This window comes from Eleutherodactylus coqui, chromosome 11, assembly GCF_035609145.1.
Source record: "Eleutherodactylus coqui strain aEleCoq1 chromosome 11, aEleCoq1.hap1, whole genome shotgun sequence".
Lineage (NCBI taxonomy): Eukaryota > Metazoa > Chordata > Amphibia > Anura > Eleutherodactylidae > Eleutherodactylus > Eleutherodactylus coqui.
The window spans coordinates 3,235,091-3,250,039 of NC_089847.1; the positions used below are offsets into that span (position 1 = coordinate 3,235,091).

The 14,949-nt window shown below is 51.6% G+C and overlaps 1 protein-coding gene across 1 annotated transcript in view; it reads left to right on the forward strand.

The window, feature by feature from the left end:
• IRF8 (interferon regulatory factor 8) overlaps positions 1-9,477 on the forward strand; it is a 32,829-nt gene extending 23,352 nt beyond the window's left edge. Inside the window, exons 6-9 of the mRNA XM_066582860.1 lie at positions 1,150-1,194; positions 4,803-5,180; positions 6,719-6,834; positions 8,526-9,477. Of these exons, the coding sequence (XP_066438957.1) occupies positions 1,150-1,194; positions 4,803-5,180; positions 6,719-6,834; positions 8,526-8,699 (713 nt within the window). The 3' untranslated portion in view covers positions 8,700-9,477. The remainder of the gene's footprint in view (positions 1-1,149; positions 1,195-4,802; positions 5,181-6,718; positions 6,835-8,525) is intronic.
• The last annotated feature ends 5,472 nt before the right edge of the window (positions 9,478-14,949 follow it).

A 14,949-nucleotide genomic window follows, 5' to 3' on the forward strand; every position in this document is an offset into this window, starting at 1 on the left:
TCTATCTATCTATCTATCTATCTATCTATCTATCTATCTATCTCATATCTATCTCTCTCATATCTATCTATCTCATATCTATCTATCTCATATCTATCTCCTATCTATCTATCTATCTCATATCTCTCTATCCATCTATCCATCTATCTCCTATCTATCTATCTATCTATCTATCCCCTATCTATCTATCTATCTATCTATCTATCTATCTATCTATCTATCTATCTATCTATCTCCTATCTATCTATCTCCTATCTATCTATCTATCTATCTATCTATCTATCTATCTCCTATCTATCTCCTATCTATCTATCTATCTATCTATCTATCTATCTATCTATCTCATATCCATCTATCTATCTATCTATCTCATATCTATCTATCTATCTATCTATCTATCTATCTCTCTATCTATCTCATATCTTTATCTATCTATCTATCTATCTATCTATCTATCTATCTATCTATCTATTTCCTATCTATCTATCTCATATCTATCTATCTATCTATCTCCTATCTATCTATCTATCTATCTATCTATCTATCTATCTATCTCCTATCTATCTATCTATCTCCTATCTATCTATCTATCTATCTATCTATCTATCTATCTATCTATCTATCTATCTATCTATCTATCTATCTATCTATCTATCTATCTCCTATCTATCTATCTATCTATCTATCTATCTATCTATCTATCTATCTATCTCCTATTTATCTATCTATCTCCTATCTATCTATCTATCTATCTATCTATCTATCTATCTATCTATCTCCTATCTATCTATCTATCTATCTATCTATCTATCTATCTCCTATCTATCTATCTATCTATCTATCTATCTATCTATCTATCTATCTATGTTGTAGTTGTGGATTTTGCTGTGAGTTGTAGTTTCTCCCCCTTTATACAACCGTTGGTGTTTCTATATTTGCTGTTGTGGTGGAAATAAGGACTGGTTCAGGCCGTTGTTTCCGTCATTGCTGCGCTCAGTGATTCTCCCCGGGGGTCTGCTCTGCTATAATAGCTCCTAAACCCGGGACAGTCCTGAGTAAAAGTACAGAGCGAGCCGGGATTTCTCAGGGTTTCTAGTCACAGACTTACGGCACGGACTTCTTGCGCTGACAGTTTCTGTTCCTCCTTAGGTCTGCACAGCTTCGATGCCTACACCATGTACATGAACGAGCCCGGTAAGATGGAGGAGAGAACTTCTCTTAGGTCTATGATTTACTCTCTGAAAATGCTGAAACTACTTGAGAATAGAGCGGATGCTGCAGCGACGGGACCAGAGAGGCAGCGCCCCCACCTGGATGTGGCCGGGGGTCTCGGCTCCTGTTGGCCGCAGCACTGAAGGTCACATTCGGTGACATAACTAAAGTCATATGGGCTCCCGAGTCCGGCTCCCCTTTTCCTGTATCCCAGAGCAAATTCAACCCCCCCCCCCCCCTCCCGGTTCCAAATCTTAGGTCACCCCCCTTCCTTCCCTGTACCCCAGAGCAACCTCAGCTTCCCTGCCATCTCTACCAGAATGCAACGTAAGGCTTTATTGATCCCAATCTTCCCCGTGGATCATCCTGCCGCCCAGGGATGGACACGACTCCAGCACATCATCACACAGACTGACCGCTGACGCCTCGCTCGTATGGAAGTTGGCGCGGAAGCGCCTGCATGCGAGCAGGCAGCAGGAGATGCCACCCTGAGGTGTGCGCTGACCTTAACAAGCACTGGCATGGCCTTATATGCAGGGCGGCGGCATTGCACAGGACTCCAGCGTGTCTGCGGCTGCATGCATGATGCACAAGGGGACCTGGGAAGAGGAGGCGCTAGGAAGGGGCTATTAGTTCCCGCGCTTCTAAGCGCCGTCATATCCAGGATCCTTTATGCCAGTTTCTGATATAAATGAGTGTTCCTTGGGCGCTGGAGTCTACCGGGTGCGATTCGCCATCATATTCATTATGTTCTGTGGCGGTATGAATGCCATTGTCTTTACTGCGAGTGTGCCAGATATCCAGGCCATAGATCTCCCTTGTCCATTTGATGATTCTGGGCCCAAACGTCCTCCGAATGCCCATTTGTCCAATATTTGGACCCTGTAAAAGGAGCAGCGATCAGCTGATGGGGAGGGGATGCTGGTGGTTGTTGAGTCCTTGCTGATTGGCTGTACAGGGAGACGTATAGCCTGCCGAGGGATGAAGGTTGCAGCTACCATCGTTTGCCCCTATAAGCCGATTCTTGCGCAATGTGAAAGAAAATTCAAAGAGAGTAAACTGAGGCGCGTCGCCGGCGCTCCTTACATCGGGCCAAGGATTTGGCTCATGTAGAAGAAGCTTCATTATGCAGCGTATCCCTCCAGGAGATACAGAGGTCAGCTGCGATAATGGATAATGAATGCAGGACTGTTCCCAAGGAGCCCAGAATGTCTTATCTTTACTGATATTTCCACCTTTCCTGTAAATGAGGGGCTGGTGATAAGATAACCGAAGTCTTACGGTAACTGGGAGGCTCTGGGGACATTTATATGACTGTCACCCAAGGACACCGAGCCGACGCTGCCTGCAGTTACCAGCACTTATCTCCCTGACGGTGGCACATTGATACATTGTTTCCATCCGTCGTGTTATTAGCTTTAATGTAACACAAGAAGCTGGCGGTTATTTGTGAAGATGTCATGGAGCCGCCGGAGCGCCCCGGAACTTACCCGACCTGCAGTGACTCATACAGAGGAAGCACCTGCGAAGGAGGCGAGCGCCGCGGTCACTGATCACTGGAGCGCCGCCGCAAGTAACCGGAACTACAGAGCGAGAGAAATCGTTCTGGGGAAACACAGATGAACTTTATAGAGGGTCCGTCTGTAAACATAACATCCAGCGCCGGCGCCCACTTCTCTGGATTAAATCTTCAGAAACGGAAATCACTCACGTATCTCGCACTTCATCCCATCCAGAGCTGTGAGAACAGAACCCTAAGGCAGAGCGCCTGATAGGCCAGTATGCAGCGAGCGTATAGACCGTATATAGGACGGCTGGTGGCTGAGCGCATGTGATACGGTCACTGAGGGTGCAGACACTTTAGTTGGGTCTTCAGTGAATCCCAGCGGCCCCAAATAACAGAAGACGGCAGAGAACAGCGCAGGAGTGGAGCCCCCCGCAGGCAGCGCCAGTCCTGCATGTTTCTCTGCACCTGGCTGGTCTGCTTAAAGTATCATCGCCCTGTACCCACCCCATGTATGACCGCCTGACTATCCGGTGCACAGGAGCGATAGTCGGTCTAGTGAATGGCGGAGCAGCCAGGGGTCATTCCTGCCGCCCCCATTCACAGTAAACAGGAGTAGCTGAATGATTCAGCAGCTCCTGTTTACATGCAGCGTCCGAGGAGCGGGCCCTCAGCTGGGGAAATAGCGGGCAGAGAAAGGCCTTGTCACGGAGCTCTACCATCATCTCCCCTAAGGGTATCTCAGGACCCGACCTCGTTACCACAGGGGGAGATCACGAAACAGCTACCTTTGGTGACCTGTAGTCCTGTTTGTCACTCGTGACGCCACTGTTCCTTCTCCTGGAGTGGATCCCTCAGACGAATAAAGTAATCCAGACACAGAAGGATATCTCTTGGAACAAAACCGGGAACAGTCGGTCGGTCTTGGCCATTTACTGAACTCCTGCAAAATAGTAAAACAGTCCTGATACAGAAATAAATGAAGATATTTGAAGGTTCTCGGGGCATTAGAATAATCCACGGCCCAAGTTATCTGTCGGGCCTCTGTCCCGGCTAAACTCTCTCTACGCCGGCAAACACTCACTCTGTCCTCGCTAAGCAGCGGTTTACCATTTCTCCGGATACATGCGGTACCTGTTCTGTATACCCACGCGTTTCCAACATGTCCAGGCCTTAGCTCTCTTTAGAGATGGAGGCCACAGGTAGTCGTTCTGCAGGGCTGGGCCCAGGTGGGAATGGCCGACCACCTCTCCGACTCCTCCATGTCTCCTCTCTCTTCACTCCAACTCCACAGACTCAGATTCTCCCTCTCTCTGATGCAGGAACCCCTAGGACCCCTGGGCTGTCACATGACTACTCTTTAATATGACACACCAGACAAAACAATACATTTTCCAGACATGACCAGACATTAACCCATTCATTCCTGCAAACACCCAATACACATAGATCGGACTCATTCTACAACAGCACAAGACACACATATAACATACACTGCAAAGTGCTGGAGGGGCCCCTAAGGCTGCCTGCCCACGGCGATATGTCACTGCGTCATCCGTGGCGATAATCCGGCCGCGGGTAACACAGAGAACGCTTTCCATTAACTGAACTATGGAAAGTGCAGCCCGACGTCCACGAACGGAGAATCATAGCGATTCTCCGCTCGCAGAATTCAAATCGCGGCGTGTTGTGATTTGCCGCGATTCTCTGCGGTGAGCCGGTCTATCAGGCCACGTATAATGACATAGTGGGCCGGATTCGGCCTGCAGGCCTTGAGTTTGACACATGTGACTACAACATAAGTGTAGCGATTGCCACATGGGGCGCTATATGCTACATTGTTGCAGAATATGCCTTTAGCAGTGTGATATTGGTATGGGATCCCGGGAAGGCATATCCCACGACGCTGCAGACTATTCCACCCCGTGTAATCGCACCCTTACAGCCGCATAATGATATCCCAATTACAGCCGGTTGTACTAGACTTTCCCAGTAGTTCAGCATGTAAGAAGTGTTCTGTAATGACAGCTGCTGCAGCGCTTCTTGCTCCAGTATATTATCACAATGCTTTGTATCTTGTCTGCAGGGCTGTCACAGATGTTCATCCAGTTTTATTACGGAGGGAAACCAGTTAGTCAGGTGACAACGGCCCGTCCTGAAGGATGCCGCCTGTTCGTGGGCCCTCTGTCTGGCGAAAAGTACGGCACTGAGAGCCTAGAGAGCATCCGGTTCCCATCCGCCAACTGCGTCGCCAGTGAACGCCAGCGGCACATCACCAAGAAGCTGTTCGGACACTTGGAGCGCGGCATCCTGCTGCATAGTAATAGACATGGCATTTACATCAAGAGGCTGTGCCAGGGGAGAGTCTTCTGGAGCGGCAACTGCATGCCATACAAGGACCGGCCCACCAAGCTGGAGCGCGACGAGGTGGTCAAGATATTCGATACCAATCAGTATATAAGAGGTGAGCGGCCGATCCCACTCCGAAGTAAGTCCACTGATCTTGTGACCGCACCATATACCTTATCTCTCAGTTCTTCACCCCTTGTCTGCCATGGAGGATGCCTGCAACATACTGGAGCTGGCCGTACGCCGAAACGTGGCCGAGCAGCCATCCGTCCGAAGACGGTCCGTAAATCACCCAACATGAACAGGCAGACGACACTGGCAGACCAGGGAGAAAAACACGAAAGAGTGGGCTTGTGCGAAGCGGCGTGCGGCCCGTCATGGCGTCACATGGTGCTGCAGCCCGCCGGATCACGCTTGTCAGACTATTTAGTCGCCGTCGGCCGCGTAAAAACCATCCATTTCGGGCGACTTGTATCTCTTGTGTTTGGGCTGATTAACCATTTCCTGCCAGGATGTATTTAGTTCGGGAGCTTTCAGCAGGTAATAACTATAATATTGCAGGATCTTATCTTATCTCATCTCATGTATAAACTGTATAATGGTGCGCTGCCTCCTGGCTATTATAAGGGGCGGCAGTCATCAGGACGCAAGGTTTGTGAATCTACACAGAATGGCCACTTTATTAGAGACCCCCAAAACTCCAGCAATTCGTTGTGGCTTTCAACCACAGATACCAAAGGACCCCGGGCGCACCAAGAAATCCTTCCCCACCGATACTCCACCAGCTGACAGGAAGGGGTCAGCGATTCATGCTGCTTGCGCCAAATTCTGCCCTCCCATCAGCACATAAATCTGGCTCCATCTGACCAGGAGATGTTTTCCCGCTGCTCAGTGATACAAGTTTTGCGCTCTTTTGCCCGCTGGAGTCTTTCTGTTCCTCTTAGACACAATAGCGCTGGAACTGGTCGCCCGCTGTTATCCCATCCGTGCGGAGGAACGGCGAGTTGTGCGTTCGGACACGTTAGTTGGAGCTCCAGCGTTGTATTCAGCTGACTGTGCAGCCTGTTGGTCAGAACGATTCCTGACATCCTCCTCCGACCCCTTTCTGGGATGAGTTGTTTCCGTCCGCAGGATCCCCTTTCGCTGGATGTTTTCCTCGATCGCGCCATTCTCTGTATACTCTCCACACCGTTACATGATAAACCCCCCGCGGTTGGTGAGCCCCCGGCTAGTCTAGCACCGATGACCGGCCTCGTTGGAAGTCGCTCCGATCGCTGGATCTTCCATCTAATGTGGATTCACACTAAAATGTATCCACGGAGAACTTGTCACGTGATTTTATGCCACACGCCGGAGGGATGGGGGTAATTTCCATACAAGAAAGCGCCAATTGTGAATGGGTGAGGGGCTCTAGCAGAGAGGCTGGGGGCAGTAGTGTTACTTGTAGCTGCAGCGCCCCCTAGGTATAATGCTTGATTCATTGTAGTGGTCTTCTCATATGGGTCCCCTGAGGCTCATAATAATCCTTATAGTCTGCCCCTGGCCTGGGCCCTAATGAAGGGGCCACTATGTGCTGGCAGGTATGGATGGCCTCCTCCACTCTTCTCTTGTGTTACATGAAGGTCATAAAGGACATTTTCCCTATTTCTGCAGATTTCCAGCAGTGTTGCGCCAGTCAGCTGCGGCCCCCGGACGGCCGCGTCACGCTCTGCTTCGGAGAAGAGTTCCCAGATGCAACTCCTGTCCACATGAAGCTGATCATTGTGCAGGTGAGACAGGTGACCCGGCCTTGTAGAGTGAGTCCATGGGGGCCGGAGAGGATGTGGAGGTCAGACCCGTTCTGGGGCGTCTGATGGCGTTGTGGGGCGTTCTAGTCTTCAGTCTGCAATATTCCAAATACACTTCATATTTCCATCTGCCATACCGGCTGAAGACCTAAGCGGACCGCGTCCTGGTCACAGCTGAGGGTTTGGTGCAGTTGTGTCCAGCCCTGGGGTGTAAGCTCTCAGCCCCAGCCTGATACATGCTGCCGATGGGATTACTTACCGGGGATCGTCTGGACTGGGATACATTATAGGGGCTCATTCACACGAGCGTAAATACGCAGCGTATTCCCCGGTGTCTGGAGTCCATGACAGCAGATCGATCCGCTCACAGATCAGTACATGCATTGTGTACAACACACCCGTAAAAAGCGCAGCGTGTTCTATTCACCTCGTACTACACGCGTATTGTTCTCCATGGGTTGTGTATTAAACGCTGTACATAAGTAATACATTGCGTATATGTGGTGTTTAATAAACAATTAGAGATGCGTGTGTGAGATACGTGTGTGAGATACGTGTGTGAGATACGTGTGTGAGATACGCTGTGTGAGATACGTGTGTGAGATACGTGTGTGAGATGCGTGTGAGATACGTGTGAGATACGTGTGTGAGATACGTGTGTGAGATACGTGTGAGATACGTGTGTGAGATACGTGTGAGATACGTGTGTGAGATACGTGTGTGAGATACGTGTGTAAGATACGTGTGTGAGATACGCTGTGTGAGATACGTGTGTGAGATACGCTGTGTGAGATACGTGTGTGAGATACGTGTGTGAGATACGTGTGTGAGATACGTGTGAGATACGTGTGTGAGATACGCTGTGTGAGATACGCTGTGTGAGATACGCTGTGTGAGATACGCTGTGTGAGATATGTGTGTGAGATACGTGTGAGATACGTGTGTGAGATACGCTGTGTGAGATACGCTGTGTGAGATACGCTGTGTGAGATGCGTGTGTGAGATACGTGTGAGCTGTCATACACAAACACTGCCATATGCACCAATATCCGGCTCACACGGCATAATACATGCAGAGTTTTACGCATAGAGCCGTGTGAATGAGCCCCAACAAACCCTCAGCTGCGAGAAGTATCAGGTCTGTAGAGGCGGAAATCGTGAAAATGATGAGGAACTGAAGCACAAAGTATATTAGGAAGTTGCAGAAGTGCGCGGCTTGTAGGACTCTGTGCACCCAGCGGCGGTGGAACATATGTGGCTGCCATCAGGGGTATATTGGTGCAGTAAGGCTGTGTAATACGGCCCATATCTGCTGCGGCCGGCTGGAGCATTCAGCCATAATATGGGGCAGACTTGCCTGTATTATACTTATGTGAAATCGCCTGAAGAGTATTATAAGGTGTCCGTAATACCGATGCGTTAGAGCTGAAGCCTCGGCCGCTCGTCGGCCATCTTCGTGGTTTGATCCGTATTTGCACAAACGAAAATAACCTAAATGAGAGCAAATACAGATGAAATACAACAACTGCTGTGAGTGCAGAATGACCCTGGCCTGCCGGAGCGGGTGAATAAGCCCCGTTATAATGGGCACGGCCGGCGTAGAGGTGTGGCATCCAGCTGTCTCTTATCCTTCTGTCGGTGACGGTCTAATCTCCCTTTCATCGTCTCTCCAGATCGAACAGGTCGGCCTGAAGCAGCTGATGGACAATTCCCTGAAGAGTTATAACGCCACCAGTTCACATTCACTGCCGGACCCCCAGATGGATCCAGTGCAGCGCCTCATCCCGGACCCCTGCACGACCCACCAGAGAGCGTTCTACAGAGAGACGCCGCAGATCACAGTCTGAGAGAAGGAGGAGAGCGCCTCCCTGTGGGACTCAGGGTGGGAAGGAGGGCAAACGATCCCGCATATACGACTAATCAGCCGCTGGTCAGCCGCTGCCCCCCTGTACACTGGCCGGCCGCAGTAGTCTGAGCCCCCTGTACACTGGCCGGCCGCAGTAGTCTGAGCCCCCTGTACACTGGCCGGCCGCAGTAGTCTGAGCCCCCTGTACACTGGCCGGCCGCAGTAGTCTGAGCCCCCTGTACACTGGCCGGCTGCAGTAGTCTGAGCCCCCTGTACACTGGCCGGCTGCAGTAGTCTGAGCCCCCTGTACACTGGCCGGCCGCAGTAGTCTGAGCCCCCTGTACACTGGCCGGCTGCAGTAGTCTGAGCCCCCTGTACACTGGCCGGCTGCAGTAGTCTGAGCCCCCTGTACACTGGCCGGCTGCAGTAGTCTGAGCCCCCTGTACACTGGCCGGCTGCAGTAGTCTGAGCCCCCTGTACACTGGCCGGCCGCAGTAGTCTGAGCCCCCTGTACACTGGCCGGCCGCAGTAGTCTGAGCCCCCTGTACACTGGCCGGCCGCAGTAGTCTGAGCCCCCCTGTACACTGGCCGGCCGCAGTAGTCTGAGCCCCCTGTATAACTACTTGTACATTACAGATATGTCTATTTTTATAGTGATGCTTTGTATAGTGCGCCGGCGGATGGCTGCCCCCCTCTATAATGCCCCCCTCTATAATGCCCCCCTCTATAATGTCCCCCTCCATAATGTCCCCCTCTATAATGCCCCCCTCTATAATGCCCCCCTCTATAATGCGCCCCTCTATAACGTCCCCCTCTATAATGTGCCCCTCTATAATGTCCCCCTCCATAACATCCCCCTCTATAATGTCCCCTTCCATAATGTCCCCCTCTATAATGTCCCCCTCCATAACATCCCCCTCTATAATGCCCCCCTCCATAATGTGCCCCTCTATAATGTCCCCTTCCATAATGTCCCCCTCTATAATGTCCCCCTCCATAACATCCCCCTCTATAATGCCCCCCTCTATAATGCGCCCCTCTATAACGTCCCCCTCTATAATGTGCCCCTCTATAATGTCCCCCTCCATAATGTCCCCCTCCATAATGTCCCCCTCTATAATGTCCCCCTCTATAATGTCCCCCTCCATAATGTCCCCCTCTATAATGTCCCCTTCTATAATGTCCCCCTCCATAATGTCCCCCTCTATAATGTCCCCCTCTATAATGTCCCCCTCTATAATGTCCCCCTCTATAATGTCCCCCTCCATAATGTCCCCCTCTATAATGTCCCCCTCTATAATGTCCCCCTCCATAATGTCCCCCTCCATAATGTCCCCTTCTATAATGTCCCCCTCCATAATGTCCCCCTCTATAATGTCCCCCTCTATAATGTCCCCCTCTATAATGTCCCCTTCTATAATGTCCCCCTCCATAATGTCCGACTGTCTGCACTCCTCTGGGGAAGCGTTTCCAACAAGTTCTGCATTCCTCCAATGTTTTTGTAAATCTTCCGTCTGATCCTTAGTGTCCCTCCACTCCCCCGACTACCCGGCGAACACTGCGATGGTAGTCTAAGATACTGGGCACTGTGCTCACATGAACATGGCTGGCCAATCAGAGCGTACGGTGCATTAGACGACCAATAAGCAGAGGTGATGCCGCCACCTTGGGTTCGCCTTACGCCCCATGGTAAAGGATTGCTGCCCCTGCCCTGGTTGGAGGAGTCGCTGCCCTGGTTGGAGGAGTCGCTGCCCTGCTGGGAGTCGTTGTTTGCAGCAGCTGCAGGGTGTATATTGTACGACCTGTAATACGGCCGTAATATGTAGTCCGCCACGTTTATAGCGTAACGGGACGAATGAACCTTTAGATTTTTCCTGTTTTTCTACCTATTTCCTGCGCGGTCCTGTAGGAGGATTAACCCCGCACGTCCCATGATCGTCATTATCTGGCGCCCCGGACCTGCCGTGTGTTCGAGGCTCCGGCACGAGGTTCCCAGCCCCCCATTTGGATACATTTGCCCTCCTTTTGTCTGGAGATACATTGATTCACTTTGTATTTATTTGGGGCATTTTGTGGGTCTTGCTTACATAAATAAACGTCTATTTTGTATTTATGATTGTGGAGTTATTTGTTATCCGAAGCGAATGTTGTGATATATGTATGAATGTGAGTCCGCCGACTGAGCGGCCCCTCAACAGAGATGCAGCAGAGCCCTCACCGCGGCGGGACGTTTGGCGGCATCGCTACTTGTCGTTCCTCCGATCTCTTCTATCGGCTCCTGATCTGCAAACAGCATCATAAACGGCCGCAGTAGCTTCATGCGTGAGTCCAGAAGGAGGCGCTGCGGGGCCCCACCTTGTATGCAGCTGTATCTAATACACTGTTCAGATTGATTATATAGATATCCATTGCTGACTAATAACGGCCGTACAGAACTACAAAGTCGCAGCTGTATCAGTCAGCAGACAAAGCAGCAGCCGTATCAGTCAGCAGACAAAGCCGCAGCCGTATCAGTCAGCATACAAAGCCGCAGCCGTATCAGTCAGCAGTCAAAGCCGCAGCCGTATCAGTCAGCAGACAAAGCCGCAGCCGTATCAGTCAGCAGTCAAAGCCGCATCCGTATCAGTCAGCAGACAAAGCCGCAGCCGTATCAGTCAGCAGACAAAGCCGCAGCCGTATCAGTCAGCAGACAAAGCCGCAGCCGTATCAGTCAGCAGTCAAAGCCGCAGCCGTATCAGTCAGCAGTCAACGCCGCAGCCGTATCAGTCAGCAGTCAAAGCCGCAGCCGTATCAGTCAGCAGACAAAGCCGCAGCCGTATCAGTCAGCAGTCAAAGCCGCAGCCGTATCAGTCAGCAGTCAAAGCCGCAGCCGTATCGGTCAGCAGTCAAAGCCGCAGCCGTATCAGTCAGCAGTCAAAGCCGCAGCCGTATCAGTCAGCAGTCAACGCCGCAGCCATATCAGTCAGCAGTCAGTGACCAATGACTTTAGGCAATCAGTTGTACGAAGACTCGCACATTTGTGAGGTCTTAGGCCGCATCGCAGCGGGGTCTCAGCCACTTCGTGGGACGCTACTCTCAGGCTGGGTCACATGGGGCGGTATTGCTGCGGAATTTCCAGCCAATCTGTTGCAGGAAAGCCGGGCGGAAATGGACAAGCATCACGGAATTCAATTCTGTGGCATGTCAATTCTTTTTCCCACTGTGGCCTCACTCCTCTCTATGGGGAGACAAAGCCGCAGCGGAATACCGGCCGCCGAACCGCTCCAAAACCCGCGCCGAAATGCCGCGAGTTTTGAAGCTGCGGCTCCTGCGGGAATCTCACGGTTTTTCGGTGCGGCCAAGCTGCCAGATTTCCGCAGCAATTCGGTCCCGTGTGAAGCCAGCCTTAGGCTCACTACACGCCAGTTTCTTGGCGCAGTATGGCACTTGGCGACGTGTTTTACCCACAGTTTTTTCAGACAAAACCGCCTGGCATCGCTGCCGTGAAGTGCCGGTCCTCTCGCACGATATTCACCCGCAGTACAGGATTGGAAGTGTTTCCCATTGATTGCAGTGGGGAGCCTCGCATCACACAATGTATTTACAGGCCCATTGAAATCAATGGCAATGGTGAAACAATAGAAGACGCCACAATCCGTCTCCTCGCAGCATCGCCGGGAGCTGCACATTCTACAGAAGGGGGTTCATATTCGGTAAGCCTTGTGCCCGTGTGAAGCCGGCCTCAGGATCACCCACCCATCTGTACATCATGGCTAAATATTCTGCAACTTTTTTCTAGTTTCCTCACCATTCCAATAGCTCTGCTTGCTGTAAGTGACTGGGAACATCATTGGTTATATACAAGTGCTGAAAACCTTACAGCTGGTAAACGCTTGTGGTGGCTGTACGGAGTCGGCTGTCGTGCGGTAAGTAAGGTAAGTCCTGCAAGTAACCCACCCGGCTGATACCGGACTGCAGCCTGCGACATGCGGACCGCTGACTATCAGACCTCATATCTCTCAAGCGTCTTCCATTGGATTTCAGTGCTGGGTCCCAACATACTTTTTGGTGGGGGGGGGGGGGGGGGGGGAGGGGGGAGTATTGGTGGTAACAGAGGAGAAAACATGAATTAAAGAAGTCAGCAGCCATCTGCTTCCTCCAGAGCTTCGCTCCGCTCAGCGTGTGAACTTTTTGTCTGTTACAAAATAAACAGCCACTTCTGATTTCTGGTGGTTTTCCAACAACTGGTTGCTTAATAAGTGGTGAGGGCCGGGGGCCGGGGGGTGCCTGCAGCGCGGCACAGCAGAAATCACTGTCAGGCTTCCTTTATGCTCCACGAAGTTCACGTATTTTACAGACGTTATTTGGTGGCCTTTTCCCATTGCGAAATCTGCAGGAAAATGCCTGAAAAAACACAATAGCTAAAGCCTGCCACATCTTGTAAAAACACCATTGGCCCCTAAAACGCTCCAATAGTGGGGAAAAACACCCCAAAACCCTGCATCGTACCGCAGCTTCACATACGTCTCTGCAGGTCCGCTCTCATCGTACCGCAGCTTCACATACGTCTCTGCAGGTCCGCTCTCATCATACCGCAGCTTCACATACGTCTCTGCAGGTCCGCCCTCATCGTACCGCAGCTTCACATACGTCTCTGCAGGTCCGCTCTCATCGTACCGCAGCTTCACATACGTCTCTGCAGGTCCGTCCTCATCGTACCACAGCTTCACATACGTCTCTGCAGGTCCGCTCTCATCGTACCGCAGCTTCACATACGTCTCTGCAGGTCCGCTCTCATTGTACCGCAGCTTCACATACGTCTCTGCAGGTCCACTCTCATCGTACCGCAGCTTCACATATGTCTCTGCAGGTCCGCCCTCATCATATCTCAGCTTCACATATGTCTCTGCAGGTCCGCCCTCATCGTACCGCAGCTTCACATACGTCTCTGCAGGTCCGCTCTCATCGTACTGCAGTTTCACATACGTCTCTGCAGGTCCGCTCTCATCGTACCGCAGCTTCACATACGTCTCTGCAGGTCCGTCCTCATCGTACCGCAGCTTCACATATGTCTCTGCAAGTCCGCTCTCATCGTACCGCAGCTTCACATATGTCTCTGCAAGTCCGCTCTCATCGTACCGCAGCTTCACATACGTCTCTGCAGGTCCGCTCTCATCGTACCGCAGCTTCACATACGTCTCTGCAGGTCCGTCCTCATCGTACCGCAGCTTCACATACGTCTCTGCAGGTCCGCCCTCATCGTACCGGAGCTTCACATACGTCTCTGCAGGTCCGCCCTCATCGTACCGCAGCTTCACATACGTCTCTGCAAGTCCGCTCTCATCGTACCGCAGCTTCACATACGTCTCTGCAGGTCCGCTCTCATCGTACTGCAGTTTCACATACGTCTCTGCAGGTCCGTCCTCATCGTACCGCAGCTTCACATATGTCTCTGCAAGTCCGCTCTCATCGTACCGCAGCTTCACATATGTCTCTGCAAGTCCGCTCTCATCGTACCGCAGCTTCACATACGTCTCTGCAGGTCCGCTCTCATCGTACCGCAGCTTCACATACGTCTCTGCAGGTCCGTCCTCATCGTACCGCAGCTTCACATACGTCTCTGCAGGTCCGCCCTCATCGTACCGCAGCCTCACATATGTCTCTGCAGGTCCGCTCTCATCGTACCGCAGCTTCACATACGTCTCTGCAGGTCCGCTCTCATCGTACCGCAGCTTCACATACGTCTCTGCAGGTCCGCCCTCATCGTACCGGAGCTTCACATACGTCTCTGCAGGTCCGCTCTCATCGTACCGCAGCTTCACATACGTCTCTGCAGGTCCGCTCTCATCGTACTGCAGCTTCACATACGTCTCTACAGGTCCGCTCTCATCATACCGCAGCTTCACATACGTCTCTACAGGTCCGCTCTCATCGTACCGCAGCTTCACATACGTCTCTGCAGGTCCGCTCTCATCGTACCGCAGCTTCACATACGTCTCTACAGGTCCGCTCTCATCGTACCGCAGCTTCACATACGTCTCTGCAGGTCCGCTCTCATCGTACCGCAGCTTCACATACGTCTCTGCAGGTCCGCTCTCATCGTACCGCAGCTTCACATACGTCTCTACAGGTCCGCTCTCATCGTACCGCAGGTTCACATACGTCTCTGCAGGTCCGCTCTCATCGTACCGCAGCTTCACATACGTCTCTGCAGGTCCGCTCTCATCGTACCGCAGCTTCACATACGTCTCTGCAGGGCCGCTCTCATCGTA